The sequence below is a fragment of the Amphiprion ocellaris genome, chromosome 4 (genome assembly GCF_022539595.1).
Source record: "Amphiprion ocellaris isolate individual 3 ecotype Okinawa chromosome 4, ASM2253959v1, whole genome shotgun sequence".
NCBI classification, from domain to species: Eukaryota; Metazoa; Chordata; class Actinopteri; family Pomacentridae; genus Amphiprion; species Amphiprion ocellaris.
In genome coordinates, this window is record NC_072769.1 from 29975958 (window position 1) to 30002973 (window position 27016).

At 40.2% G+C, this 27016-nt stretch overlaps 2 protein-coding genes across 5 annotated transcripts; one reads left to right on the forward strand and one right to left on the reverse strand.

Moving 5' to 3' along the window:
- Nucleotides 1–1602: 1602 nt before the first annotated feature.
- On the reverse strand, nt 1603–8764 carry LOC111581300 (pannexin-1). Its single transcript, XM_023289429.3, has 6 exons — nt 8360–8764; nt 5675–5796; nt 4159–4358; nt 2679–3180; nt 2436–2595; nt 1603–2354 (listed from the first exon to the last, which is right to left on the reverse strand). Exons 1-5 carry the CDS (start codon nt 8538–8540, stop codon nt 2446–2448), a joined length of 1155 nt encoding a protein of 384 aa, XP_023145197.1. The 5' UTR covers nt 8541–8764; the 3' UTR covers nt 1603–2354; nt 2436–2445.
- Nucleotides 8765–11148: 2384 nt separating this feature from the next.
- LOC111581288 (meiosis regulator and mRNA stability factor 1) lies at nt 11149–27010 on the forward strand. Of its 4 annotated transcripts, none has more exons than XM_023289402.3 (27): nt 11149–11299; nt 11880–12090; nt 12626–13501; nt 13690–13846; nt 13949–14163; nt 14553–14670; nt 14760–14932; nt 15254–15772; nt 16897–17051; nt 17377–17538; nt 17638–17824; nt 17937–18115; nt 18231–18311; nt 18461–18700; nt 18786–18905; nt 18986–19164; nt 19309–19529; nt 19624–19766; nt 19970–20103; nt 20534–20736; nt 21327–21554; nt 21936–22175; nt 22385–22621; nt 22804–22864; nt 23066–23170; nt 23282–23449; nt 24092–27010. In XM_023289402.3, exons 2-27 carry the CDS (start codon nt 11935–11937, stop codon nt 24292–24294), a joined length of 5460 nt encoding a protein of 1819 aa, XP_023145170.2. In that variant the 5' UTR covers nt 11149–11299; nt 11880–11934; the 3' UTR covers nt 24295–27010. The 4 variants fall into 4 exon arrangements, with proteins under 4 accessions (XP_023145170.2, XP_023145171.2, XP_035812788.2 ...); XM_023289403.3 differs by having other exon boundaries at nt 23324–23449; XM_035956895.2 differs by having other exon boundaries at nt 15638–15772.
- The last annotated feature ends 6 nt before the right edge of the window (nt 27011–27016 follow it).

Genomic DNA, 27016 nt, shown 5'->3' on the forward strand with positions numbered 1-27016 from the left:
GGCACAGCAAAACAAAAAGACAGCACAATTTTAGGAATTCTTCTCCGCTGTTGTAGCACATAGGCTAGTCAAAACTATGTCACTGTGAGAGTTATTAATTTACATATTAATATACCTTATTTTATAGTGATTGTAGGTGCAGTGAGCAGTTTGGTTATTAGGGTGACCACCATTCCCAGCAGTCCAGAAGAACGGATGCTGCAGGGTATGTGAAGGGAAAAAGTTCACCCAAAGGCAAGACATCCACCCATCCATTATCTATACACCACTTAATCCTCATTAGGGTTGTGGAGGTGCTGGAGTCTATCCCAGCTGACTTAGGGTGAAGGCAGGGGACACCCTGGGCAGGTTGCCAGTCGATCACAGTTTGTGATCCTGAACACACAACATTCTTGCCATGTATGATGACACTTTATCAAACTACAAGTTATGCTACAATAAAACATGTTTTCACTGTTGCTAGCCCACCTTTTTCCATATCTTGGTATGTTAATGATAAGCGAGCATCCACTGCTGCAAATGCTCTCCTGTGAAACTGCAAAATCTTCCAAACAAATAAGCCTGACATGACAGCAGAATACTAGTTCACCTGTCTGAAGGGAAGAAAATGTACACTGTGATATTTACTGTTAGCTTCTGATTCTGTCTTGGTGATAACTTTTAAGTAATTAATGAATTTTTCACAATATTGTGTGCATCAATACATGCACCTCTCTTGCTTTGGAGACGTTCATACTCACCTTGCTGCTTTTTGATGCTGCAGATACTTTTAAAACTCAGAGGAAAGACTCCTGCAAACTGCTGGAGGCAACAAACAGAACTTTAGCTCCCATTCTGAGGTCCTTGTGTGCACCTCCGACAACTAAAAGCCAAAACTGTGTCTTTTGCACTCTGTGATATTTTTGAATTGGATGTATACAGTAGTTTATTCACAGTCTTAGTACTTGTGCTTTCCCTTGCGCTTTTGACACTTTTTGAAACTTCTAAAACTTCCAACTATTTTAAAAGTACACAGACACCATAACTGCATCCATTGAACTTTGGGCATTTCAGTGCCACTAAATGAAATGTACCTATCAGACCTAGTCACAGGTGCAGCCAATGAGATTTTAAGGGTGGTTGTGGAGGTGCCTCTGAATAATTTAAGTTAAAAATAATATTTTTATATTTAAGGTGTTCCTAATATTTCATGCACCTATTTACAGAAATAATAACTTAACTAGAAAAAAAACTTTAGAATGCAACCCACCAACAATAACACAAAATAAAGCCTCACTCCACAAGGCAAAGTTCCAACTAAAACATAACTTTATGTACTTTATATTTAAGGTGAATAAGGCAATCATTTGCATTATATTACAATGTAGAGATGATTCTAGATTTTTTATTTTTTTTTGCTTGTGGACATTCTTTTTTTTGCAAGTTCTTTAATTTTTTTTCTTGAATCATCTCCTTGAATAGTTTATATGAAGGGAAGCCATCAAATATAACATATTTAGGTTTTACTTCACAGGATGAAATTATATATTGATCTTAAGTACTATATATCTATTAATATTTATTGGCGAGGTTATTAATAAAAATCAAGACTCCATCATGAGATAACTCAAAACAACATTCTTTAATTGAATAAGGACACGTAAAAGCATGAAAGCCCTCTGGCAATAAGGATCTTAATATTTTATCACATGAAAAAAATGTTCATTCATATTTCATATAAAATGGAGAGTTGCCATCAGCATATTAGTGTTGGGCAACATGCCAATACATGACATAGAGCATGCTGCTGTTAATAACTATACATTTACACACATACTTTACAATCATGTTCATTTTAAGCTTACTTTGAATGGACACTACATCTTTGTATTACCTTAACTGTAAATACATGTAAAACAAGTATTAGGAAACTTGCCTCATTCTCTCATAAAGGGCAGGACGTAGGTTCTTAGACTTGGAGAATTAACTTCACACACAAATTTCAGTCTTAAGAACATGGCTTAATTTGATTGGAAGGCAATTTGGATCCTGAGAAAAGTAGTGTGAACTCTAGTACAAAAAAAAAAATAGAAAAAGAGAGAATCACAGGGATTTCTTTTTAGAAAAAAAATACAAGGCCTGCAATCAGCAACAAATATATTAAAAATAAGACACCTGAGAGGTAAACTATCAGTTGGTCAAACTATGAACAGCTATAGTCCTCCTCTGTTTTTTCATTTGGATTACACTGTTGTTGGTAAACACTAAGAGCAATACAGATAAAATAAGTGCACAGGGTTTGGTCCTGGTTCTTCTTTTCCATCACAGCAGGACTTATCCTCATCAGGCCAGTTATTCAGAAACAAGACTGTAATCTGGAGGAAAACAAAATAAGTCAGAGGTTAAATCTACCATATTTATTTGCTAAAATTACACGGCCTCATGTTCATCCTTACCTCAGAGTGATTATTCTTCAGCATTTTTTGTTTCTTTGCAGTTCCCGCGTGGGCAAGTCTTCTTACTGTCTAACACGTCTGTTTTCACCTGACCCAGAGATTGCAGCAGGCACATGGTGTCAAAGCCCTCATCACCAGCCTCTTGCAACAACTCAAGCACCTGTTAATGAGAAATGCCACTTATTTTTTAATGCTGAAGCAACAGCAAAAACAAGTGTGTATTGTATCTGTGTTGGAACACACCTGCAGACATTTAAATGACTTGAGTTCACTCAGGTTCTCGCACAGGAAGAGCAGATAGATACTGAGGTCGTTGTAGATGGGCGTGACCACACCCAGACCGCCAAATCCCGGCAGCATCTCATAAGGCCGGAGGAAGATGGAGCTCTGCCGTGCAGGTCCGAGGGCAGCGTAAACCACCAAAGGAGCAAGAAGCACATACACCCCCAGGTTGATGTAGCTGAGCAATCTGAAGACACCCACTGCTACAAGCTTACACTGAATAGCAGGCGGCACATCACTGCTGTTCTTCAGCACGCCCGTCCGCAGGTCGCAGGGAAACTCATCGGTCAGAGATGCCAGTCGGATGTAGTAGCCGAGGTAGAGGCATGCCAGCAGAAGGATGAGCAGTGTGAGGACACGGCATGCCAGGTATTTCACCACAAGGCTGTGACTGAAGCGCTTAGTCTTCAGATACTGTTCCACTAAAGGGTATTTAAAGCAGCCCTCAGCGACATCCAAAGCACTGTTGCAGAAAAAGGTATGTTACATTTCATTTGTATGAAAAGTGCCATACAAATAAAGTCAGATTCATTGATTGATTGAACAGGAAGGAGAAAATTAATTCAAGTTGGTGAAGTATGTCCTATATCATGTACCAGAAAAATGGCAGGCATAATCATGTGATGGAAACTAAAAGTAAATAGAACAGCTTTGAATGAAACTACACAAATGCTTCGTTTTACAGCATGTTGATTTTCAGAGAAAAAATATCTCATTGTTTTCTGTCTGAAAGCAGTTTTGCTCTATGTTATGGCCACAGGTAATTCTGCGCCGTCTTGTTCTTGGGGTGAATTCCTTCTGAGCCTTTGTATAAGGAGATGGTATGTGTGGGCCCAGCTGTGGCTGGTTTGGGATCCTCTCTGGAACCCAAACCAAACCTTTAGCTCTGTGTTTTCCATATTACAAACTAATTTCCTATTTGATCTGTGTCTCCAGCAGGAGGGGTAACAGCATGCAGCGCTGCCCGACACAGTATCATCTTTGCTACCACTGGGGGATGCCAAAGATCAGAAATATGCTCCTGAAACTCCTTTACAGATGCAACAAGGAGCTGTTCTTAACTACAAATCCACACCACACTAACTACCCAGCACTATATTGGAGAGAGATAAAGTTAGCAACTAGCTGGAAAGTATAATAAACAATAAATGAAGCATTTAGCATCTAAATAGGGAGAAAAATTCCTCAGGAGATGATGCTGACAAAATCAATAGGTTGATGTAGGCTTCCTGTCTGCTGAATGTATAAACTGATGGCTTCGTTGATCATTGTTGTGTTTGCACATTTCCAGGCGTTCCCAGTTCGGGATAACTTTTACTACAATGTATTCATGTAGTTTAGGATATAATATGAAACGAGAGAGGAAGAGCATCACTTCAAACATGACAGCAGCGCATCGTGAGGAAAGATTGAAAAATGTTGATGCTGGGTGATAACAAACCTCTGGGTGTCCTCTGCTGAATCATTGCTATCTAAAGAAGCCAGATTCTTGGCCAGTTTGATGGCACGATTGTAAAAGCGGTCCAGCTCCTCCATGATGAAGCTGAGGTCAGAGGAGATGTGCGGAGCTGCTGTGAAACGCCAGAGCAAGGCCGGGATGTAGAGAAGGATGGCCAGTGAAAGCAGGATGTATGGAAAGAACTGAGTATGTCAGAGAAACAGAGGGAACACAACAGAAGAATATGTTAAAAAGCAGACCAAAACATCACTTTCATATCGTATAAATATCCCTATAAAAGTCTTTTAGCCTTTTAAAATATACCATATCTAGTTGTTTACAACTGGAAGAGCCCACATAGGTCAGCGTTCACAGAATGGCTCAAGCTTATTACAGAAATTTCTGCCTATAAAAATAAAGTGATAGGGTAAATAAAGCTTAACTAGCGAACAATGGCAAAGAAAACCTGCAGACTAATCAATAATTAAAATTATCATCAGTTTCAACCCAAGTCTTACATATTTCCGGTAGCTTTGATCTTCCTTCATTTTAAACTGTTGAACCCAAAACCCTCCAACGAGTTTCACAGGCATGATATCTTAATTTGCACTAAAAACTTCAATAAAAAATACATTGTTTTCTCTGGTCGTGATAACTGAGGAGCTATTCGGCTGTGATCAGCAGTATTCTGACAAAAACTCAGGCACTATTTGGCTGAACTGCAGCCTGTATTTAAACAGAGCCAACAGGAATGAGTAAGGAAACAAATTCAAAATGTATGTAGTGAAATATCTATTGTATGTAGAGTCACACATTTATTTTAATATTAGTAGCACTTCTAAGAAAAATGTCGTTCATTATGATTTAATTTTTTTCCAAAAAGAAGAATCAACTTTTGTTTTTTCTCCTTTATGATTTATGGTAATATAATTGTGTCGCACTGCAAAGAAGACAATTTTGAGTTTGTTGTATCTGATCAACAACATGTGATATGATATAGTGTCTGGTAGGGAAAACATGTGAGAGGAAACATGAGGCTGTCTGGTATGTATATGCCAAAGAAGCATTTATATGTATGAATGAATGAGCTTTTGTAAAGAGAGTGCTGTGATCACATCAGGAAGAACAAGTCGCTCATCACAAGGATGTCATGTGTGTGTCATATGTGATCTATGTATGAACCTATAAATGTGTGTTCTGAACTGTGGTTGAGCGAGATAGGCTCATGTCGGCTGACAGTCCTCTTCCAGGCAAAATCATGGTCTCCGTTTCTGATACTGGTAATAATAAACTTTTTGCTATGCAATTAAGCCGGAAATTTCTTTCATCTTCACCTGCACGTCATCGATGTCTGTGAAACGAGTTCTCTCTACTTCTAGCCATGACTGTGCTGGTTCCAAAGTGCCCTACCTTATATTGCAGTGAAAAATTAGCCCACAGTGAGGAAAAATGTGACAAGAGTGAAAAACACCCATAATCTGCCACCCCACCATCATTCTCCTTGAAGCCCGTACTGTACCTTATGCAGCCACATTGGTGAACTGTCAGCCTGTTGCTGCACTGCTGCCCAACAAAAAGAGTCCACGTATGCGGCCTGTCTCATGGAGAAATTAGAGGGAGCGAAGCAGCTGATCTGGGTACCTGGATGAAGAAAATGATTAATCAGAGCTGATGGCTAATTTGTTTGTTCAGCAAACAGAGAAGAAAAAAACACTAGTGTAAGCCTTCCTTCTTCTGCAGTCATGGCCTAATTTGGTCAGTGTTTTCAGCATACATTGTGTCAGTAATCATCCCTTATTGGGGTGGGGGTACGAAAGTATTTTAATGAGGCATTTACAATTGACAAATGGTCCAGATACTCAACAGACAGTAATACTTTTGCAGTACAGTGGCTCCCATGGTGTAAGATTACAGAGTGAATAACGCCTTTGTCTGTGTTTTTCAATTATGGCATAAAGTCCACCAGCTATCAGTTATATCTGATTTACTAGTATGAGTTTATATAAATGATTCTGCTTTTATTACATCTACTTCACCACTAACTATCAAAAGTTTTGTAAAAGTGCAAACAGCTAACAAAACATGATCAATGATTTGATAACAGTCATAATCACATAAACTGTCACAGCTGTGATTCATTCTACATCATTATTTTTGCCTAAAAGGAGTAGTTTGACTTGTATTTCCAAAAAAAAAAGACCTTTAGCATTATTATGTGTTCAGTGACTACAAATATCTGCTGCATATGCGACTTCATGGCTAAAAGGAAATAGATCTTAAAGCACAACAGAAAAATAGGCTAGATACAGTGAGTTTAATGTGTATTGGCTAAAAATCTTTCTCGGACCCAGTCGCTATCTCGATTTGGTCCTTCTCAAAGTCGCTCAGATCTTTACAAGGCCTATTTTTCTGCTCCCAGTACGTCACATCGAGTGCTAGAATTGACCTTTCACTTGCTGCTTGATTTATCACACTCCTTGACAAGCTACTGTCATGAGATAATCAATCATTTTCACTTCACCTACTCTGGATGATTTGTGTATATTAATGGGCACTTTGCCTCATTTGCATAGTTACATGCTGTTTTAAAAAAAATAGAAGTTAAAGATTATTATTATCAGGAAGCATATGTTTCACTTTGAAATATTGACTGAGCTCGATTCCCTGGAGGCAATAAATAAAATTCATTGCTGTGTGATCTCCTTTTCCTATTAGAAGAATAGAAGAAGTTCTGGCTAACTGATGTTGTTGGTAAAACGTGTGCTTTATCCTCGCTAACAAGTGAGAATATCTGCTGTGAAAAAAGCCATACCAAGTCTCATATTTCTCTAATTTATCCATTCTTTCCTCTCTTCTCATCCTTTGTGACTGCTGTACTACATCTATTAGGGAAAATCAGTGCTGGCTCTCAACCACAATGTGTTTCAGTCCTGGAAGCACAATAGCAGTTCACTTAAGATTTACAGACTAATGGATCCGTCCTCACTAAGTATCCTGGTCCTTTAGCAGGACAGCAGTCTGAAGATAGAAGCTACACAAACGGATTGTGTGCATTATGACCCTAAGAGGATTATGTAGATTTATGAAAATGCGACTGGACCTACATTCTGTGTTTACACGAAGAAGAAGAATGTTACTATGTGAAGCTTCTCACAAGTTTCCATCATCATCATCATCATCATCATCATCATCATCATCGGCAGCAGCAGCGAAGGATGTAATATCTAGAATTATTTATCTTAATTGTAACTTTTTTACAGTTTTACTCTTATTTCTCTATTTTGTTAAATTACAGCTCATGACAAGTAAAATCATGGATTTTTCCTTTATTATTTTAAGGTTAACATAAAAACATAGACATCTGCTATTATTTGAAGGAAGATTATATATAGTAAGTGTTATTTTTTTCACCCTGTTTTGTTAAATTACAGATAGTGTCTAGTAAAAAATGGATGGATATTAATTTACATGTTAACTGTAAAAAAAATTTAAAAACATCTGTATATCAAAAATCTGTATTTGTTCTTTTATGTTTGAAATTACAGCATTTACAACAGAAAAACAAACATATCTGAGAGAAAAAAACTTTGCATCAAGAATTTTACAATGATAATTAATTAATTGTTATTTTACAGATTTTCCAGTATTGTTAAATTACAGATACTCTGGTAAAATCACAGGGGAAAAAGCATGAATTCATTATGTTGACTATAAAAACACATGATTATTTTACAGATCTTCGCTGCTGTTTGAAAGAACAAAATGCATATTAAGGACTAAATTTGGCAAATATTTTTTGACTGTTATTTCACAGATTTTTCCTTGTGTTATATTCCAGATACTATCTAGTAAAATCAATTTACATATTGACTCTAAATTCTAAAAGAAATAAACAAAATAAAACAGCCCAAAGCTGTTTAGTTTGTCAAAAAGTAATCATTTTAATTCGTTTTTTTCTCTTTTCTACACAGATTTTCTGCATTTTTTTAAAAAACCTTTTTCTTCCCAGTGTGGGTGTGACAGAGACAGCAGGGTGGAGACATAAACCACACCTTCTCCAGTTTCCACACCACTGTGCTTCTGCATAGTAACATCACACTGATTCACCAACCTCTGCATATAAGTCTTGTTATAAATGAAGCTCCTTTGCTTTCCTGCATTGCTGCACGCATGATCTCAACATGCAGCTGTCACATCCACTCACCCACTGACACCTCCTGAGCGAAGGCGAGGGAGATGAGAAACAAAGGCAGCCCCACCGCCAGGATCGTGACTATTTTATCCACGGCCAGCTCCAGACGCACCCCTTTGTACTTCTTCTCCGTGGGGTCCTTGAGCAAAAAGTCGGAAAACACGTACTCCGTGGCGACGTGGGCGATCGCCATGACGGACGATAAACAAAAAGCCGGTGCGGAGGAACTGATGGAGGAGTCAGATTGTTTTCAGTGAGGCCAGATGTCTGAGGTTTGAATGAACGAGAGGCCTCAGAAATGTGAATGATGTATAAAACACGGGGAAAAACTGTTGTCCACCGACCTCCACTCACCAGATGGACTGACGGTTGAACCTGCTGTCCCGTCACCGAACCCCAGACATCACCGGGTGGGGGTCTGACTGCCTGCCAGCCGCTGGGGGGCGCTGTTGGTCTGTTATAAACACACCTGCTACACAATAATATCCACATAATACACTGGATATAGATATGGAATCACGGGAGTGCCGTAATAAAGAATAAACCTGTTAAAAATAAGGAAATAGATGTGTAAATATAAAGAGGAATAAATAATAAAAAAGTCAATCTGTTAAAAAAAAAGTTTTGCTACTGCTCACCCTGGACAGCAAGCCCCGCCCAAAGCCATTTGATTGACAGCTCAGTCCATCAAGTAAAAACAAAGGCAAAATGGAAAGACTAAAGGAAAAAACAAAGGGAAAAGCAAAGACAAAATTTACCTTTACATTTCCATATTTTTTATTTATTCCTCTTTATATTTGCATATATATTTCCTTATTTTTTAACAGATTTATTTTTTTATTTATTCCTCTTTATATTTACACATTTATTTTCTTATTTTTTAACAGACTTATTTTTTATTTATTCTTTTATTTATTCCTCTTTATATTTACACATTTATTTCCTTATTTTTTAGCAGATTTATCTTTTATTATGGCACTCCTGTGATTTCATACATATAACATTTATGTACACATATCTATGTCATTTTCATCAGTACAAACATGTTACGTATGCATAAAATTAGTTATATTGTCAAATGTTGGTGTTATTCCGACTTTAAACGCTTAGACATACATATATTTTTTTAATGTTTCTTTTTTCTTTAAACAGTTTGCCAATTAATTTACAATTTAGGGGCCCTAGGACAATAGTTAGAATTTTCCTATAATATCATTAATATTTAAATTCATGCCATAACGACAAATGCCACATCAGCTGGGTTGTTTAGCCTATTGTTTCAAAGAATTCAAGCTAACTAGATAGCTAGTGCTACAGCAAGCTAATATAGCAGAGCACTGTTAGCTTAACATAAAGTCAGGTAGTTAGCCTTCAATATAGAGATAGTACTTTTTGTTCTCTTTTGCTGTTGGCTAACTAGTAGGTTACTGTAATAAATGATAATGGACATAACTGATAAGAAATCTAACATTAGGAAGGCTAGAGCACTGAAAATCATTGATCTCCATCAGACAGACAAAACCAAAAGGAGCAGTAAAGCTAATTTTTGCACACTATCTGAAATTTCAATGCCAGTTTAAAAGAAAAACTGTCATATTTCACGCTGCATTGAACTTAATTGGACCTAAGCTGACCAGTACATGTAAAAGGACAGTCAGCAGCAAAATTATGTGCAACAAAAACAACAGACAGAAAACAAGACTTTAAAAATAATCAATAAATATTTAATGCTAAAAAAATTTTAAAAAATTTTTGGTGACAAGAGACCATCTAAGAATGCTTAATTTCTAGAATAATTTGCCTCTAAGTTTGCAAATTGGCTTTGATTTATTAACTGTTTACCATTAATTATTGGCAGAATAGCTATTGAGGCGTTTTATTTCAATAAAACTAGCAATACAATAATATAAAAAATACTTTCTACCAAATGAAATTACCCATTAGGCAGGAATTTCCTTTTATACTGGGTAACTACATGCATTAACCCATTGAAGCAGCATTTAATGTTGTAACTGATCAACATGGGGCAATACTACTCCATCTTTTAATGTGAGATGACCAACCATTATCTGAAAGCATTATCATACTGTTAATATATGTTAGGAAACTATGCAGTTAATACATGTCAGAGAGACTCCCAAATAACGGGACATTTTGTTCTATATCCACTGATGAATTACAACAAATATAGATCATCTGTGTCATTCTGTAAAGTGACTGAGACTTTATTTTATTTATTTCAAGCTGTATTAAATATGTCAATATAAATGTGCTCATGTGCAAATGATGAATGGGACAAAAAATAATAACAATTACAATAACAAGTATCATTATTAGATAGATAGATAGATAGATAGATAGATAGATAGATAGATAGATAGATAGATAGATAGATAGATAGATAGATAGATAGATAGATAGATAGATAGATAGATAGATAGATAGATAGATAGATAGATAGATAGATAGATAGATAGATAGATGCTTTATTAATCCCGAGGGCAATTAAAGACTTTGTCAAAAATAGAATTATATAATTATATATAAATTCTGTAATAATAATAATTGGTTATTATTGTTATTGTTATATTAATCAATGTAATAGTAACAATAACAATAATAATAACAATTATTATTATTATTATTATTATTATTATTATTATTATTATTATTATTATTGTTGTTGTTGCTATTATTATTATTATTATCATATGTCTCTTTTTGTTTTTCGTTATAAAAGAAGTGATATACGTTGTATGAATATTAATGTTGTGATAGACTATTCAACCTGCCAGTTCCATTGTATTTTTAGGATCACATCTAGACAACAGCATTTGCGACAGCTGCGTCTGCTTTGCGGCATAAGTAGGTTACAAAAAGGTGCGCGTCTTTAGGCGACGGATAGAGGGGAATGGTCCTTTGGGGAAGGTGTGAAAGAAGAACGCTTCTCAGGTAGTTAGCTCGCTAAATAACTAGCTGTTTAGGAATTTGCTCGCTGTTACTAAACGATGTTGATTTTTACCATAATGATAATGAACGGCCGCGAGTGGGACCAGCTATGTGTATGTGTGTTAAACGAGCTAAGTGATAGTGTATGTTGCTAGCCTAAATAGCTACAGGCAGACAGTGTTGTTATTTACATAGCTAATTTCACATAGCGGCCCGGCTAGTTAGCTTTACACGACATTTCTGACTTAACAGCGAGTCAGTCAAACCACAATAACATTAGCTAGCTTGTAGCTAACGTATTATCAGATGACTAATTTGTATTGTTCGGTTGAATATCACCCAACTGTGGCATTAGCTTCAGAAAAGCAGCCCGAATCGCTAAGTTGGGCAACGTTTTCTACATCGAAATGCCCCTTTTGTTGATGTAAACCTATGCCGAGCTGTACCGCGCCAAACATACTTTAACCACCACACCTGACTTTCATGAATGAGTCAGTGAGGGCTTTAAACACAGTCACTACTCTTTTCTCGTGTTAGGTCAACGATACTGGCAAACTTTTTAACTTTCGTTTCATCTGCATAGGAAAGCATGAGAGAGAAGAGAGATGAAAGTATGGTGAAAGACCTCTGGGGTTTGTATGATGGAAGGACTGGGAAAGGAGAGATCCATATGCAGCTCTAGACCCTTTCCATGTCTCAGTCACCCCAAAACAGAGGCCTCAACCCTGCTATGGAAACTCAAAGACTGCTTCTCCACAAATGAGACAACTTCCCCACATCGGACGGATAAAGAAGTAGGTATTTGTCTGGGAACAGTCCAGGTGACTACACAGAGACATGGAAGCAGATTGGAGGAAGTCCAATTGATTTGTATTCTAAATCTCGAGTTTGAAGGATAATCCTTCTGGTGTATTATCAGTCTATTTTGTGAGCTTTTATGTTTAAGTTGTATGCACTTCATAAGGTTTAACTGTGTTTGTCACTACCTGGATTCAGTTTACTTTTCTGACCAGATATTAAGTGTTGTTTTATCCAGAATAGAGCATTAAGTATATTTCAGTAAAAATGCAGCTTGTCCGAGTAAAAACATTGGCTGTTTTAAAACTATTCATTAGGAATTTCCACATGGATATGATATGCTATGAGCAACGTTAATCAAAAATGGAAATAAGTGCCAATAGTTACCTGTTTGTCTAACTAGTTCACTGTGCTAACATTTCTTTCCACTGAAATATGTTCTGCTATTTGATGCCCCGTAAAAACTCAAAGCCAACAACATGATGCTCAGAAATAGCATGAAGTGATTATTTGCTATTTTTAATATTCCAGAACAATTACATGGACAACAGAAAGCCTGTGCTGGAGCTGAAAGATGTCCCTCCACCTCCTCCACACCATACTTCCTCCTCCCAGTTATCCCAGCCCCTCTCTCTGGCCCCTCTCCCTTTGCCTCCTCCTCCCTGCTTGCTGCTTCCTCCTCAGCTTACACAAGACTCCCACCAACAGCAGCAACCACCACACCAGCAGCAACAGCAAGAAGGGGCTAGGCCCAAAGTAAGCATTTGCACCCGCTGTGACCATTGCAGCACAGATGGCTATGGGTTATTGGATGGCCGTAGTAGCGTTGCTGGCGTTGTCTCACTTTATATGGCCCCAGGGTCTCTGGGAACACCCATAAGTAGCCGCAGTACCAGCAGATCCACACTTTGCTCTGTAGCCTCATCTGTTCATCAGTATAAACATAGCTGTGGCAGTCAAGGTGAAGTTTTTGATCCTTTGCTAAATTTTAGTTGCAAACCTCAGCTGCCATCTTCTGTCGCTACCTCTCAGCCTCTTTCATCACACCTCTACCTCCCCTGCTGCTCAGGGCTTCTTCATACCTACCCAACTGTACCTCTTCCATGCAGTCAGCCTAGCCTGTTTCCCTCTTCAGCGCCTCCGGCTTCCTCCCTCCCCTCTCTTTCCTCTCTTCCTGCTCCTTTGCATGGCTCTTGCCTGGCCTCTTCTGGCTTTTACACATGTGGTGTGGACTGCAGCCCATCAGTCAGAAGATCCCAGAGAAGTATACTTGGTGATCACCCAGCCACCACCACCATTACTACTACAACCACCTCAGCACACTTCTGCTCTAATCCTATGCACCTAAATGTAGAACGCACAGTTTGTGTGAAGGGGGCACACTACTGCCAGGAGTGCTTGTTGAAGGTTGGTAAAGTTCTTTTTATTCACTGTGGATTTCTTTGTATTTCTGTATCGTGCAGATGTAGGTAAATCATGTCATGTAAATTAAAGCTTATGGTTGCGTTTTTATAAAAACCAGTAAGTTTTCTTCACCTTGCTGTCTGTTTTAATTTTTGTTATTCCTAACAGTTTAAAATTGTACCTATTTGCAGCCTGTGAATGGTCTGACTTCAGAGTCTGACAGGGTGTGGCCCAACATTCCTGTTCCTCAGACTGCTCCTATCCCTATTTGCAATGGCTGTGGCACTTCCTCTGATGGCATGGTGCTCATGCCATCCACCACCCTTGGCAAGACTGGTTATAAGTATGGTTAGTGGATTCTACGATACAGTCTTGAATTCCTTCTTGCAGGCATTTCCTGTCAAGTTAAGAAGCCCAAAATCTAAGTGTTTGAAATGATTGCTTTGCTAGGTTCTCCAGAAAGTAGTGGACCTGAGAACATCCCTCCAGTGGGTGTCTTTTGGGACATTGAGAACTGCAGTGTGCCCAGTGGACGCTCAGCTGGAGCTGTGGTCCAGCGTATTCGCAGCCGTTTCTTCCAGGGCCATCGCGAGGCAGAATTCATTTGTGTTTGTGATATCAGCAAGGAGAGTAAAGCTGTAATCCAAGAGCTCAACAACTGCCAGGTATCGGCAATAAAGGATAAAGCAGTGCATTCTTGGAACAATTTCTCTGGTTATGCTATTAAAAATAATGACTGCTGTTTGCACTGTAAGTAGTTGTTGATTGTTATTGTGGGGCTTAAAAATAGAGATTTTTTAACCTGAATGATTGACTGAGGCAATATAACAATATTCTATATTTTGTGCCAAACGATGTACTAGAGGTTTCAGAACAGCACAGTGTAATTCCCACTTTGATGGTGCCATTAAATGTTTTCAGCACATCAGACACAGTTAAAGATTGACAAAAGTGACATATGTCTTATAATTCACTCCCAAGAAAACGACCAAAAAAAATCTGAGAAAAGGGGAAATAATTATGATGCAAAATAATTATGCCTTTGCTTCAACAGGTTACTGTTGCACATATCAATGCCACAGCTAAGAATGCTGCAGATGACAAGCTTCGCCAGAGCCTTCGACGCTTCGCTGAGACCCACACTGCACCGGCGACTGTTGTGCTAGTATCCTGTGAGTTCACTTTAGATTTACTCTAGTCAGCTGCAGCCATGTTACCACAGATACATTTGTGATAAATAGTGTCATATTTTCATTTTCAGCGGATGTGAATTTTGCAAGCGAGTTAAGCGACTTGCGTCATCGCCATGGTTTCCAGGTGATTCTTGTGCATGGCAACCACACATCCTCAGCCCTGCTGCAGCATGCTCATCGCCACGTGGCCTTTCAGGAGATCACAGCTGATCTGCCACCACGTATGCTTGTCAAAGCACAGGTAGGCCTCTCACAAACTGTTAGGCTTTAAAAAATCCTTTTTAAAACTACCCTGTATTAAGTGAGGTAAGTAGGTGCTGGTGAAAGTACCTAAGGAGAATCTCATTTTAGTGTGGACCTAACTAGAGGGCTGAGAGTGAAGCAGTTGAAAATTGATGTGATGTTGTAATTTTCTTTTAGGGATCATTGAGAGTTTTCACTAATCTGTACCACTCTTAGCCATCCTCCAGCTTGTTTCTCAAGTAAAACGAAAACTGCTTCAGTTTAAAGTGTAAAATATACAAACCAGACAGGCGCGGTGTCTCTTCCTCCCCTCCCTCAGCCCAGTTTCAACCTCCTCTATGTGCACAACCTCCCTGTCATCTGTGACAAGAGCCTGCGAAACGCTGTGAAACTCAGGCTCCGCCGCCTGTCAGACAACTGTGGTGGCAAGGTGCTGGGCATGTCCCAGGGCGCAGCAGTCCTCCGTTTTGGCAGCCCTGAGGCAGCTGCACGTGCCCGCAAGAGAATGGAAAATGAGGATGTGTTTGGCCGCCGAATCAGCCTCTCCTTCTCCCCGCGGCCCAAAGACAATGCAAGTTCTGAGCCTGAGCTTCAGGCTCAGCCCCATCACTTGCCTCAGCCTATGCCCCAGACCTATCACACCCAGGATTCAGAGTTCGCCCCTCCCCCACACATATCCTCCTTCTCTTTTCTACCCCTGGAGAAGCCCAGGTCACCCAGGAGGCCACGGCGAGCAACCCGCCCCTGCTACACCCCTGGCCCGGTGCCTGAAAGGCCCTACAGCCCCAGGAGGGGGTGCAGTGGGCCTCCCGGTGGTGCTCCAGCAAAGCCCCATCAGGTCAGCGGACTCATATGTGCCTGCTTCCCCTCAGCATCCATTGCCCTCTATCCTTGTCTGGGCTGCTATGTTGCAGTAGCTTCTCCTCCCCCCAGTGACCTTCTTATTGCTGCTTTGACTAACAGCTTGTAACTGCTTATCTTCATTTGTCTGCCTGCGCTATCATACAGCATGCAATATTTGTTGCTAGTGCTTCATTGTCCTGCATGTTCATTGGCCACTCATCATATTAATGCATGAATTGGTATATAGCTTCGTGGTTTTTATTCTGTGCTTTGCCCAGTGTATCATTGCTGATATACTGCTTCTCTGTGAGTAGCCCATTTGTGTGTTTTGTTTGTCTGCTCCATGCTTTGAGTTATTTTGTAGTTGAATTTGGCTTAAACTGTTTTCCTCTGTGATAACCTGACCTCTGCTGCTTGCTAACTTGGCTTTTTGTTTTCTTGCTTGATTGTAGTGAAACGGAAAGATGTGTAAGACTGAATTAAAACCCATAAATAGATGAACGAGGGATGAGCATTTTAATCTCTCTGTAGGTGAACAGTAAAGAGAAATTTCAATTGTAAGTTTACCTAATTTTCCACCAGATTTGATGGAAAATGTGAAAACACTGAGATTATTAAACTGAGTGTTTTTTTGTTTTTATACAGATAGAGATCCAAATGACTACAAACACAAAAATTACCATTATAGTCTTGCATCATGTTCTTGATAATCAAAAACATTTATTGGTAAATTCCAGTTCATTTCTTCATCACTTGTTGCATGAGAATTGATTGTATTATACCTTGTGTTACACAGCACACTCAAGGTAAACAAATTCTGTAATTATTAGTTTCAGAAGTCAGTGCTGGCCAATTAAATAGAATCCACAAACTAAATTTATTTGCCTTTTTTCCCTAGTCAGTAATACATTTTTCATTCTGCATCCCTAGTTAACCCTCAGAACATGAGTTGATGCCCTTCTGTGACTTTTTCTATAAAGCTTGCTTTCTTATGCCCTAATAAATCTAACAAATTGCCTGACTATCCCACCTCTATACACATTCATGCATACAAAAACATACAGTGTCCAGCTGGTCAGCATCTGCAGTATTATTATCTGCTTGCACTGCATGTTTCAGGAGCTGAGTAGTTTGGAGGTCAACCTCAAAATGGGCTTCCACCACCTGGAAAAAGGACGACCTGCTTCTTCGTCTCCACAGAGTAATGGTGAAACAGGAGCACTGGAGCAGCAGTCCAAGCCTGGCCTCACTGGAGAATCCATGTACAGGAGGAGGTACACACATGGAAAGGGGACATAGACTAAAAAGAAAGCAATTTTATAACGAGATAAACTCCTTGGATAATTGGCCGCATATGTTTTTTTTGTTGTTTGCATATATATAGGTATGCATATGCTAGCTTTAACCTAAGTGTATCTACTTGTCGGATCTGGTACATCTTCTGTTTTGTTAATTTCTAGCCAATGGAGCACAAATGTACTTTTGCTGAATAGAATTATCTCCTCCCAGTAAGAAAATAACAAAGCCAGCATTAGAAAAGAAAGCACTTTAAACTCATGCTTATTTTCACGGTCTCTTTTTTTCCATCTGTCTTTGTAGAAGAGAGGGCTCTAATCCCCGAAGTGTGACTGAATCTCCTGTAGAACAAGGGGATGGGAGCTCAGGGGAGTTTCAGATCAGCACACCTTCAGCCTTCAGCAAGTTGAACCTGCACAGGAGCTTCAGTCCCCTCATCTCGTCTCAGGGCTCTTGGTCCTCCAGGTGCTACTGCTGCATACAAATGGTCCAGCGCCTCATTATAGTAAATGTAAAGCTGGCTAATGTCATGTTTTTAACGTGTCTTCCCTTTTTGAACAAAAGGAGTGCGTCCCCCTGCCTCTCCAGCCGTTCATCGCCTCTGCTTGCTACCCCTCGCAGCCCTTGTCGTGAAGGTACTCCTGAGCCTTTCTCAGAGGGGCCAGAGGTCCAGGTGGCCAACCTTGACTACCGAATGTCTCGCAAGGATCTGCAGCAGACACTGTATGACACCTTCTCACGATACGGACGGGTAAGGCTTACTCCACTGAGTTTATACAGACTATTCGTGGATCAAATAAGCCTGTACTCGCTTCACATTTGAGTCTAAAAGAGTCTCCTTGTGGTATGACTTGACATGACAGGTGAAATCTGTGGAGCTTAGTCCCCACACTGATTATCAGCTGAAGGCAACAGTTCAGATGTTGTCCCTGCAGCAGGCCATCAGTGCTGTCAGCGGCTTGCACCGTTACAAGATTGGAGGCAAACGCATCCAAGTGTCTCTGATCACTGGGGGCAACAGCAAGACTCTTGCCTTGCTCAGGTACAGTTTATATTTTATGTTGCACTGGAGGTTTGGTAAACATGTTGGTCATGGCTTGACATTTTAAGACCATGAATTCATCCTTTGTATTACTTTAATTTCTGTCATTTTACAGCACAGAGATTATTTGCATTCTTCAAGATGCACCTGCCAATTGCCTTCCCCTTTTCAAGTTCACTGAGATCTATGAGAAAAAGTGAGTAGCACTCTTAACTTGTGGCTTTAAACTTGAACAAATTGAATTACGTGTTTTGTGCTTTTCTGTTAACTTTTGCGGATTTGTAAGATATGCTTTGGAAAGTACTTTCTACTAAAGGTTTGCACTTTGTCCACCACCCTCTCCAGATATTCCCGTAAGCTTGTGGTTGGTGATCTGTATAAGCTACCAGAGGTGGTTGCAGTACGGGAACAGGGTGGCTCCAGGCTTGTGTGCCTTCTGTCCAACAGCCAAATACGTCAGAGTCCACTGGGATCTTCCCAGTCACAGGAATGCTCCTCCTCAGCGAGTGGGAGTCCTGTTGTGTTTGAGGAGCTGGAGTACCATGAACCCATCTGCAGACAACACTATGCACAGCATGACTTCAGGTATCAAACAGTTTGAAACATGCATAAAATGTTCACAGTAAGGTTATCACACTGGCCACTCATTGTGTAATGTTTCTTTTTGTAGTGAGGCCGATTTCGACCCCGACTCCTATAAAATCCCATTTGTCGTGAAGTCTCTGAGCACTTTAGCCTCTGAAGTCCACAGTCTGTTGCAGTCACATGATGGCACCCTTCCACTACTCAGGTAACAACCAGCTTGTTAATACATGTACAGGCTTTTTATATCAATCCTGTATCATAAAAACAATCTTGTTTATTATTCAGTTTTCCAGACTGCTATGCTGCAAAATTCAGCCCTTTGCAGCTTGGTAATGAGACTATGGAGGGTGGCGTTCCTCTGGAGCACCTCATCACCTGTGTTCCCAGTATCACAGTAGTCACAGCTCAGAACGGTTTCAAAGTCATCAAATGGGTCCACAATAAACCACCAGCACCAAACTCTGGTAGGTACATTCACAAATCTCTGCATTTTATTGGAGCTTGGTTGTTGATACTTGAGGTCAAACCTGTTAATTTTAATCAGTGGTTAGCACCGACATTGTTTACTCGTCAAATATACCTGTCATTGTGGTTTTGTTTTCATGCAGAGCCATGGATTCAACGCTGCAAGAGTCCAGTTGGCAACCCACAGCTCATCCAGTTCAGCCGAGAGATTATCGACCTGTTGAAGAGTCAACCATCCTGCGTCATGCCGATCAGCAAATTTATACCCTCATATCACCATCACTTTGCCAAGCAGTGCCGTGTCTCTGACTATGGCTTTTCTAAGCTGCTGGAACTGCTGGAGGCCGTGCCACATGTCCTGCAGGTATTTGTAATGAGGATAGTCCACACTGTCATTTTAATTGTAAATTTGTTTGATTGCGTTTTTCATTGCGTGTTTTTAAATTTCTTCACTGCAGATCTTGGGAATGGGTACCAAGCGTTTACTAACTCTGACCCACCGAGCTCAAGTGAAGCGCTTCACCCAAGACCTGCTGAAACTGCTTAAATTTCAAGCCAGCAAACAAGTGGCAATCAAGGACTTCATGCAGGCTTACCACTGGTCAGTAAACATTACTTGAAGCTGTAGATGATGTCCGAGCATTGCCTTTGTGTTTTGTAGAGCTTTTTAATTTGATTCTGATAAATACTCCTGATTTTTCTGTGAGTTTGTCTGTAAATTTACTCACAAATAGTTGTCCAAGAAGAGTTTTGATCATAACATATGTAGATGTCTGTAGTTTATTGTTATATCTTGTTTATCAGGTGCTTCTCCAGAAACTGGAGGGTTATTGACTATGGCATATGTGATCTGATGGACCTGCTGATAGAGATCCCTGACACCACCATCACCATCACACACCAAGCTACGGACACAGTCATCTCTGTTCCTAAGAGGGGTCAGTTTACAACAATAGTTAAAGCACATTTACCAGCAGAATGCGCATTGTAAATGTTCATCGCACCCCTGGCTTGACAAGGAACTACTTCATCTGCAGAAGCTGTGTTTACATTTACAGTAAAACCTTACGTCAAAATAAATGCTTTTCTTGATTACCGGTGTGACAATGCCTTTGCTACTCCATTGTCACGTGTTGTTTAGCGATGTTCCCAGTTCTATGAAGAAACTTAACATTAAAATGTTATTTTAAGTGATACAAGTAGTAATTATGCTATTAGCATTTTCTGAGGCAAACATTTTTGTAATTGTGACATGCGTACATAAATTTAAATCCTGAGAGTTGAAAATCCGTACAGTTTACATAAATAATAAAAACAACAGATAACTTTAAGTTATATTTGTTCACTGAATTTCCTCTTGTTTGCCAGAGCGTACTGTGGAGGAAATCGAGCGTACTAAGCAGTTTGGGAAGGAAGTGGTGGATCTTCTTCGCCACCAGCCACACTGTCGAATGCCCTTCAGTAAGTTCATCCCCACTTACCACCACCACTTTGGTCGTCAGTGCAAGCTCAGCTACTACGGATTCACGAAGCTCATGGAGCTCTTTGAAGCGATCCCTGACATTCTGATGGTGAGTGAAGCACTCTGGTGTTTTTTTTTTTCTGTTGTGTGTTTGGTTTTGAACTTGATTGCTAAATCTTATTATGACATCTTCAACTCTGTGTAGAGAACTTACCTCTTCAACTTAGTCTCTTAGTTGTTGTGGAAGTTCCGTAAGGTCGAGAGAATGAGATGGCAGACACAGACTCGGATGACTTAAGTTGTGAGTAAGGTTTACTGATGTCAGGAGAAGTGACATCGACAGAGCAGCAGTGCACAGGCAATGCCAGCATCAGTTCGGAGGATCCTTCCTGTGTATATATTGTAGTTGGGAGAAGGTCTGATTTAGATTACAGACCAGTATGGAGACAACTAGTCTGCTTAGTCACGTCAGAACAGACAATATCTAACCTTGACTAGAGCAGATAGTCCTGGCATATCTTTCTACTCCGGCGTCTGCCTGTCTGAAGATAATTTAGGACGATGTCAGCTAACAGCTGCAAGGAAATACCTTAGAAAGGGGAAAGAGTAATTTTTCCTTCACATTAGTCTTTCTCCAGCTTACACCTCTTCAGTCCTCCTAAATTCATCCTTATCATCCAATGTCTCCACTGTCGTCAGGTGTTGGAGTGTGGTGAAGAGAAAGTGTTGATTCTGACAGAGGTTGAGCGTATCAAGGCTCTGGCGGCTCAGCTGGTCAAGCTGCTACGGACTCAGAAAAACTCCAGTCTTCCCGTCAACCAGCTGCTCACTGAGTACAGCAAGACCTTTGGTTACGGTCTGCGGCTCCAGGACTACGACGCAAGCTCCCTGCCTGCTCTGCTGACCAAACTCTGCCATGTTGTCAAGGTAAAAAAAAAAAAAAAAAAACACCTCCAAGGGATTTTTTTCTGTCGGTGTAGCCTTTCCTTTTGTTGCTTTGAAAGAAAATTTATGCGGCTTCAAACTTTAGGAAAAATGCGCCACCTCATCATCTCAGTCCATTAGATACCTCTATAATAAATGAAGCTTTATGCAGCAGTACTGGCTCCGATCCTACCTTCATAAGGATCATGATGTTCAGGCTTTGATGAATTAGTTTGAAACACATTGATAAAGCTTCTTGATGGATGAAAAATCATAATCTGTATTGCAGCCATTATCACTGCCAGGTATGTTGATTAATTTGTATGAACAACGCAATGTACAGGACAGGAGTAGGCTAACAGCCGCTCTCTTTCTATTTTCCAGGTGGTGGATGGTTCGGAGGGTCGAGAGGTGCAGTTGATCAACAGGAAGTCTCTGCGCTCGCTTACTTCCCAGCTACTTGCTGTGCTCATGTCCCAAGAAGAGGAACAAGTCATCAGGGGTCTGAAGGTGGACGAGTTGAGTCAACATTACCTGACTGTTCATGGAGCCCTGCTGAATCCATGTGAATATGGGTTCCTGTCCCTCAGCGAGTTACTCAAGAGCCTTCCATACCTTGTGGAGGTGAGCGCAAAAGTTTAAAGACCCAATTCATGCTTTCTGCAATCGTGGACTGACATGAACTTGGGTAGATGATGAAATCTATGTCACATGTACACTTTTGGATGTGGAAAACTGGAGAAATGTTAAGCTTTTTACTTTTTGAATATCTGTACTTAAACATGCAGAACTTAATGTGCCTGATCTATACGCTCATCTTCCTTTATTCACAGTTGTACTATGAAGAAAATGATGAAAACAGTGAAGCTGGCAATGGGGAGGAGTGGGTCAGGCTGACGAGGCTTTACCAGTTTGCTCGTAACGTACGTGCGCTGCTCCACACCTACCATTACAACCAGATCTTCCTGACGGAGTTCCAGGGGGCGTATAACAAATTTACAGTGTGCAGTCTTGAACCTCGTTCCTATGGCTACACCAGCACTGACGAGCTGCTCAGCGCCATTCCACAGGTGGAAATTTCTTCTAATAGAAGTTGTGAAAGATGTTTATGGAAAAGCAGTACCACTTAAATCTTCCAACTGCTTGTGAATTTTTTTCTACTCATTTCGTTTACATACTGGAAAATCCATTTATTTAAATTTTTTTATACTGCATCCTAAAGTCTTATTTATTATCTGGGTTGTCTCATCAGGTGGTGTGGATCAAAGGGCACGGTCACAAGAAGATTATCGTTTTGAAGAACGATATGAAAGGTGAGTGTGTTGGGACTCTATCTTACTGCTTTTTATTTCAATCAAGTCAAAGTGCTAACATACTTTACAATCTCAAAGCATAAAATTATCTGACAGAGGTCTAAACTGTGGGCTCTTCCTAGGTATAGTTGGTAAGTGACTTTTTGAGATGGTGACTGTATATGGAAATTAGGGCAATATGACTTTGTTTTTGTGTTTTAGCAAAGCCAAGCTGTTCAGTCCCCAACAGTCCCCAGCCAGGAGAGAACATGGAAAGCCCGAGAGACAGTCCAATTAGCACTGCAACATCTGGAGCCCAGAGTCCAGGTAAGGAAAGTTGTTTATATTGACTGCACAAGAGAGTTTATTTGCATAGTTTGTTTCCAATAAGAATTCTAAAAGAAGCCCTGTTCAGTGAATTTTTCTTTCACCTGTCAGCTGGTGATGTAGCTATAGACTCAGAGCTGCTGTGTCTGACAGCCCCAGTGGACCTGCTTTGTGGTCCTGTACCATCCTGCCTGCCATCTCCCCAGCTCCACCCTGACCCTGTGGGCCTCCAGCAGACAGACTTGATTCACTTTGATGAGAGAACTCAACCACCAAGAGGTCAGTTTTAATGATGAGGTTTGAATTGTTTTTCATTACATTTAAACGCACATGAGTTCATATATAGTCCTGGTAGTATTATAAGGTTAATAGATTATTTTTTTTGATTGAATCACATTGTTACAAGGATGCTGCTCAAATCAAGTTGAGAACCCTCCCTGCTCATGGGCGCTGACTGGAAACCATTAACTGCTACAGAAGTCTCTGTCATGGTAGCATACGCCTAGCTAAGCCCGCATGAGGCTCTTGGCCACAAGCAAAAGAAAAACACATCTCGCAGAACCACAACAATCAGAATTCAAACACAGCTGAATTAACCGCCACAAAACTGCTCCTTTAACTATTTGGAGTTGAGCATTGACACCTAAGTGCCTGTAGGTCAGGTGACTACTTCCTTAAATCGCTGCAGTATTAACACAGCAAACAAGCTGCACTCTTCCATCTGGTGGTGCAGCCAGGTACTACAGCCAATGTACAATACATTTTCTGACGTCCATGTTCCTCTTCTCTCATCTTAAGCCTTCTAAGTTAATATATTTTCAGTTGATTAAAAAAATAAATGGCAATAAATCAATTTAACAGCTACACATCACACTTTTATTTGCACCTGTAAGCTCAGTCTATACTTGTGTGTGATTTCAGAGAGCGATGAACCTGAGGTGGCAGTTCCGGATAGCATGTCTGATCGACCTGAGCAGCCTGGCAGCACCGAAGACTCTGCAGTCACCAAACCTCCTCCTCCCCCTGAAACAAAGACCATCTTGTCCATGGACAGTCCCAGCAGAAGAGCCACACGCAGCAGAATCAGACTCGCTGCCAACTTCTCGTTCACAGCAGGCCTCTGATCCTTTCACGTCCATATACAGCCTCACACACACATACAGTAATACTAGATTACACATAGTGTAAATCCAAATAGGAGAGCTAAGCGACTACACTAAGCACAGAAATGACCTGGAGCATTGATGTTTCCCCTCGATGTCCCAACAGGCTGGTAAAGTTTTCTGCATTTTTCTTCATCACTCTGCGGCCATCTTTCTTCTTTGTTTTCACAATCATCCGATGATGTTCACTAAGCTGTGATTTACTTCCTGCAGATTTCCTGCAATTCTTTATTTGCCAAATTCACATACTGTAAGCTGTGTTTGATTTTGTTCTAGGGGCAGTGGATTTATATTTCCATAAATGAGCATCTTCAGTTTAGAGCCACATTGTGTCGAGGAACTGAAACTGAGTTAGTTGTCACTGTATACAGAGTGTTGGTTAGGAGTTGCAGAATTGCGAGCGATAAGTAACTAGATTCACTGAATTAAATCCAAGAGATATAGTTACACACATTCTCAGTTTATGAAATTGACAAACGGAACGCTTTAGAGAGATTTTGTTGATAAACCACAAAAAACATTCTGAAATACTTCGTTGCTGTATCCCTAAAGACAGAAAAGTTAATTTAAGACATTCATTTTAGAGCTAATTTCAGCTTTTGGGGAATTTTCTTTGTAGGTAACCCCAGATATGTCAACCAGACTAGCTGCTAAACACCTGACTTTCATTTTTTTAGATTTCTAAATAAGTAGCTTCTCTTTGAGGCACATTCTCCTATTTTGTCTCTGTTGTAAAGTTCCTTTTGTACTATGCAGAGCATTGAGTCATCTGTGAAAGAGTTTGGCCTAAATGTGAAATAGATTGTGAGTCGCAATTTAATGATGGAACAGAAGGGAAACCAGCGTTAACTGTTCACATCATGTTTTCTTTCATGGAAGTCTTTGGACAGTTAGTTTTACATCAAAAGGTTTTGGCTGAGATTTGGACAGTTGTTGCTCTCAGAAACTTTTATTGTAGTATATTGACTTGATTTATAGCAAAGATTTTGGCTTGTCTCTCTAGGGCCACAAATGAAGGTCTAAAAGATAAACGTGCGGCACTTCAAAACTCCAGCCGTGTGTGTTTAAGGAGCAGAAACTGACATATACTTTTATTGTTTGCATTTAGCCAGCAGCCGGGGTGTTTGTGTTCTTTTAGCTGTATTTTGTCTGTGTGTGGTTTACACTGGAGTAGATGGTGTGAAATGTGCATGGTGTGCATAACTGAGTTTATGCATGGTGTAATCCCAGGAGGAGCAGACAGGAGCAGATGATTGCAGGACATTCTTTAAGATCCGTCTTTATTTCCACCATGATTTATGGATCTCAGAGTCGGCATCACCCTTGCAGTTGCCAAAGATGGAGCTCAAGGTTTGTTGAGTTTAACCTTGTTGCTGGTCGGCTCTGTATCAGCAGTGGTGTCTGCACTGTCTGAGCTGAAGAGTTTGGGGAGAGCAGCAGGCACTCCTGAATTTTTGATTTTTAATGACGCAGTGAACGGTTGTGAGTTTTTAGGGAAGGAGAGAGAGGACAGGAGGCGATGGGTGATAGGTTTGTGGAGCAGCACGGGGCTCTGGAAAGCCTCCTGAACTGGACTGTGACGTCCAGCAGAGGACCCTCTGCGGCTCTCTGGACTCTGCCGGGCTTTTACAATGGCTTGTATTCGCTGCGGCGCTGGAAGAAATCTCCATCGTACCTCCCAGTCCTCTCACATCTCGCATAGAGTAGTTTTAACTTACTGATGTGCGTTGGTTTCTCAACTTTTCTTCGTCTCAAGTGTTTGCTCGGCTGCTGGCTGCTGAAATCGCCACCGACTCCCGTCTGCTGCCTTTAAGCACGACGCAGGTGCTGCCGAAGTCACAGGGTTTCTATTTGTGTTCAGGGAAAAGGTTCAGAGAATGGGTAGCGGCCCATTAAACCAGTTTGTTCGCATTTTCTACCTGGTTAGTCAGTGTTAGAATTATTATAGTATGAGTTTTCTTTGTCGGACTTGATTTTGATTTGGTGTGAAAAGATTCCATCTGCCAACTCACCAAAATGTCTGACATGCTAGTCGCGATGTTTTTAATTAGGCTCATCTCTCCTGCAATGTTTTACTAACTTTGATTAAAGAATTATCCGTTCAGAATAATTATTTAGAATTGGTAATGAGAGAAAATGATCACAAGGAATGTCTGGATTTAAATTTGGCAGCATGAAAGCATTACTTTTTTGTGGCTTTGAGCAAACCGTAGCAATTCCTCACAGTATTACAGTGACAATCAACTCAGTTTTTAATTGGTTCTCGCTTTGTTTTTGTTACATCGGTGAGAAACGAATGAGTCTGTCAAAATATGCACTTCTGCATAGTTTTGGTTCATGAAATACATACAGAATGTGTTCACAAATGGGTTAAAACAAGTTTTTTTTTTTTTTTTTTTTTCTTTACTTCTGTCCCTGACCTCGGCTTAATTATTCAGTTTTCATGTTGCACTGCAGTCGTTCTACAGCAGATTTTAAGGAACTTCCTTTCTTCGGTGTCCTTAAAGCTTTGGTCTTGCAGTTTATTTTCTGTTTACCTGCTCAACAATTGTCTCACTGATGTGTCCTCTACACACTAACTTGTTGAACGCCTCGCTGCACCAGAAGTCGCTGTAACAGTCAAACATTGTTGAAGGGACCAAAAAAGATTTCCGTTTAATAAATTTCACAAGCATCATTTCTG

Bases quoted from the DNA above. Each gene is read 5' to 3' on its own strand.
- LOC111581300 (XM_023289429.3), bottom strand. From the start codon at position 8,540: ATGGCGATCGCCCACGTCGCCACGGAGTACGTGTTTTCCGACTTTTTG. The intron at 5,797-8,359 runs GTGAGTGGATGT...TTCTTCATCCAG, and splicing joins CGCTCAGGAGGTGTCAGTGG to GTACCCAGATCAGCTGCTTC. The intron at 4,359-5,674 runs GTACAGTACGGG...TGACATACTCAG, and splicing joins CACCAATGTGGCTGCATAAG to TTCTTTCCATACATCCTGCT.
- LOC111581288 (XM_023289402.3), top strand. From the start codon at position 11,935: ATGATGGAAGGACTGGGAAAGGAGAGATCCATATGCAGCTCTAGACCC. The intron at 21,555-21,935 runs GTAAAAAAAAAA...TCTATTTTCCAG, and splicing joins AACTCTGCCATGTTGTCAAG to GTGGTGGATGGTTCGGAGGG. The intron at 22,176-22,384 runs GTGAGCGCAAAA...CTTTATTCACAG, and splicing joins GCCTTCCATACCTTGTGGAG to TTGTACTATGAAGAAAATGA.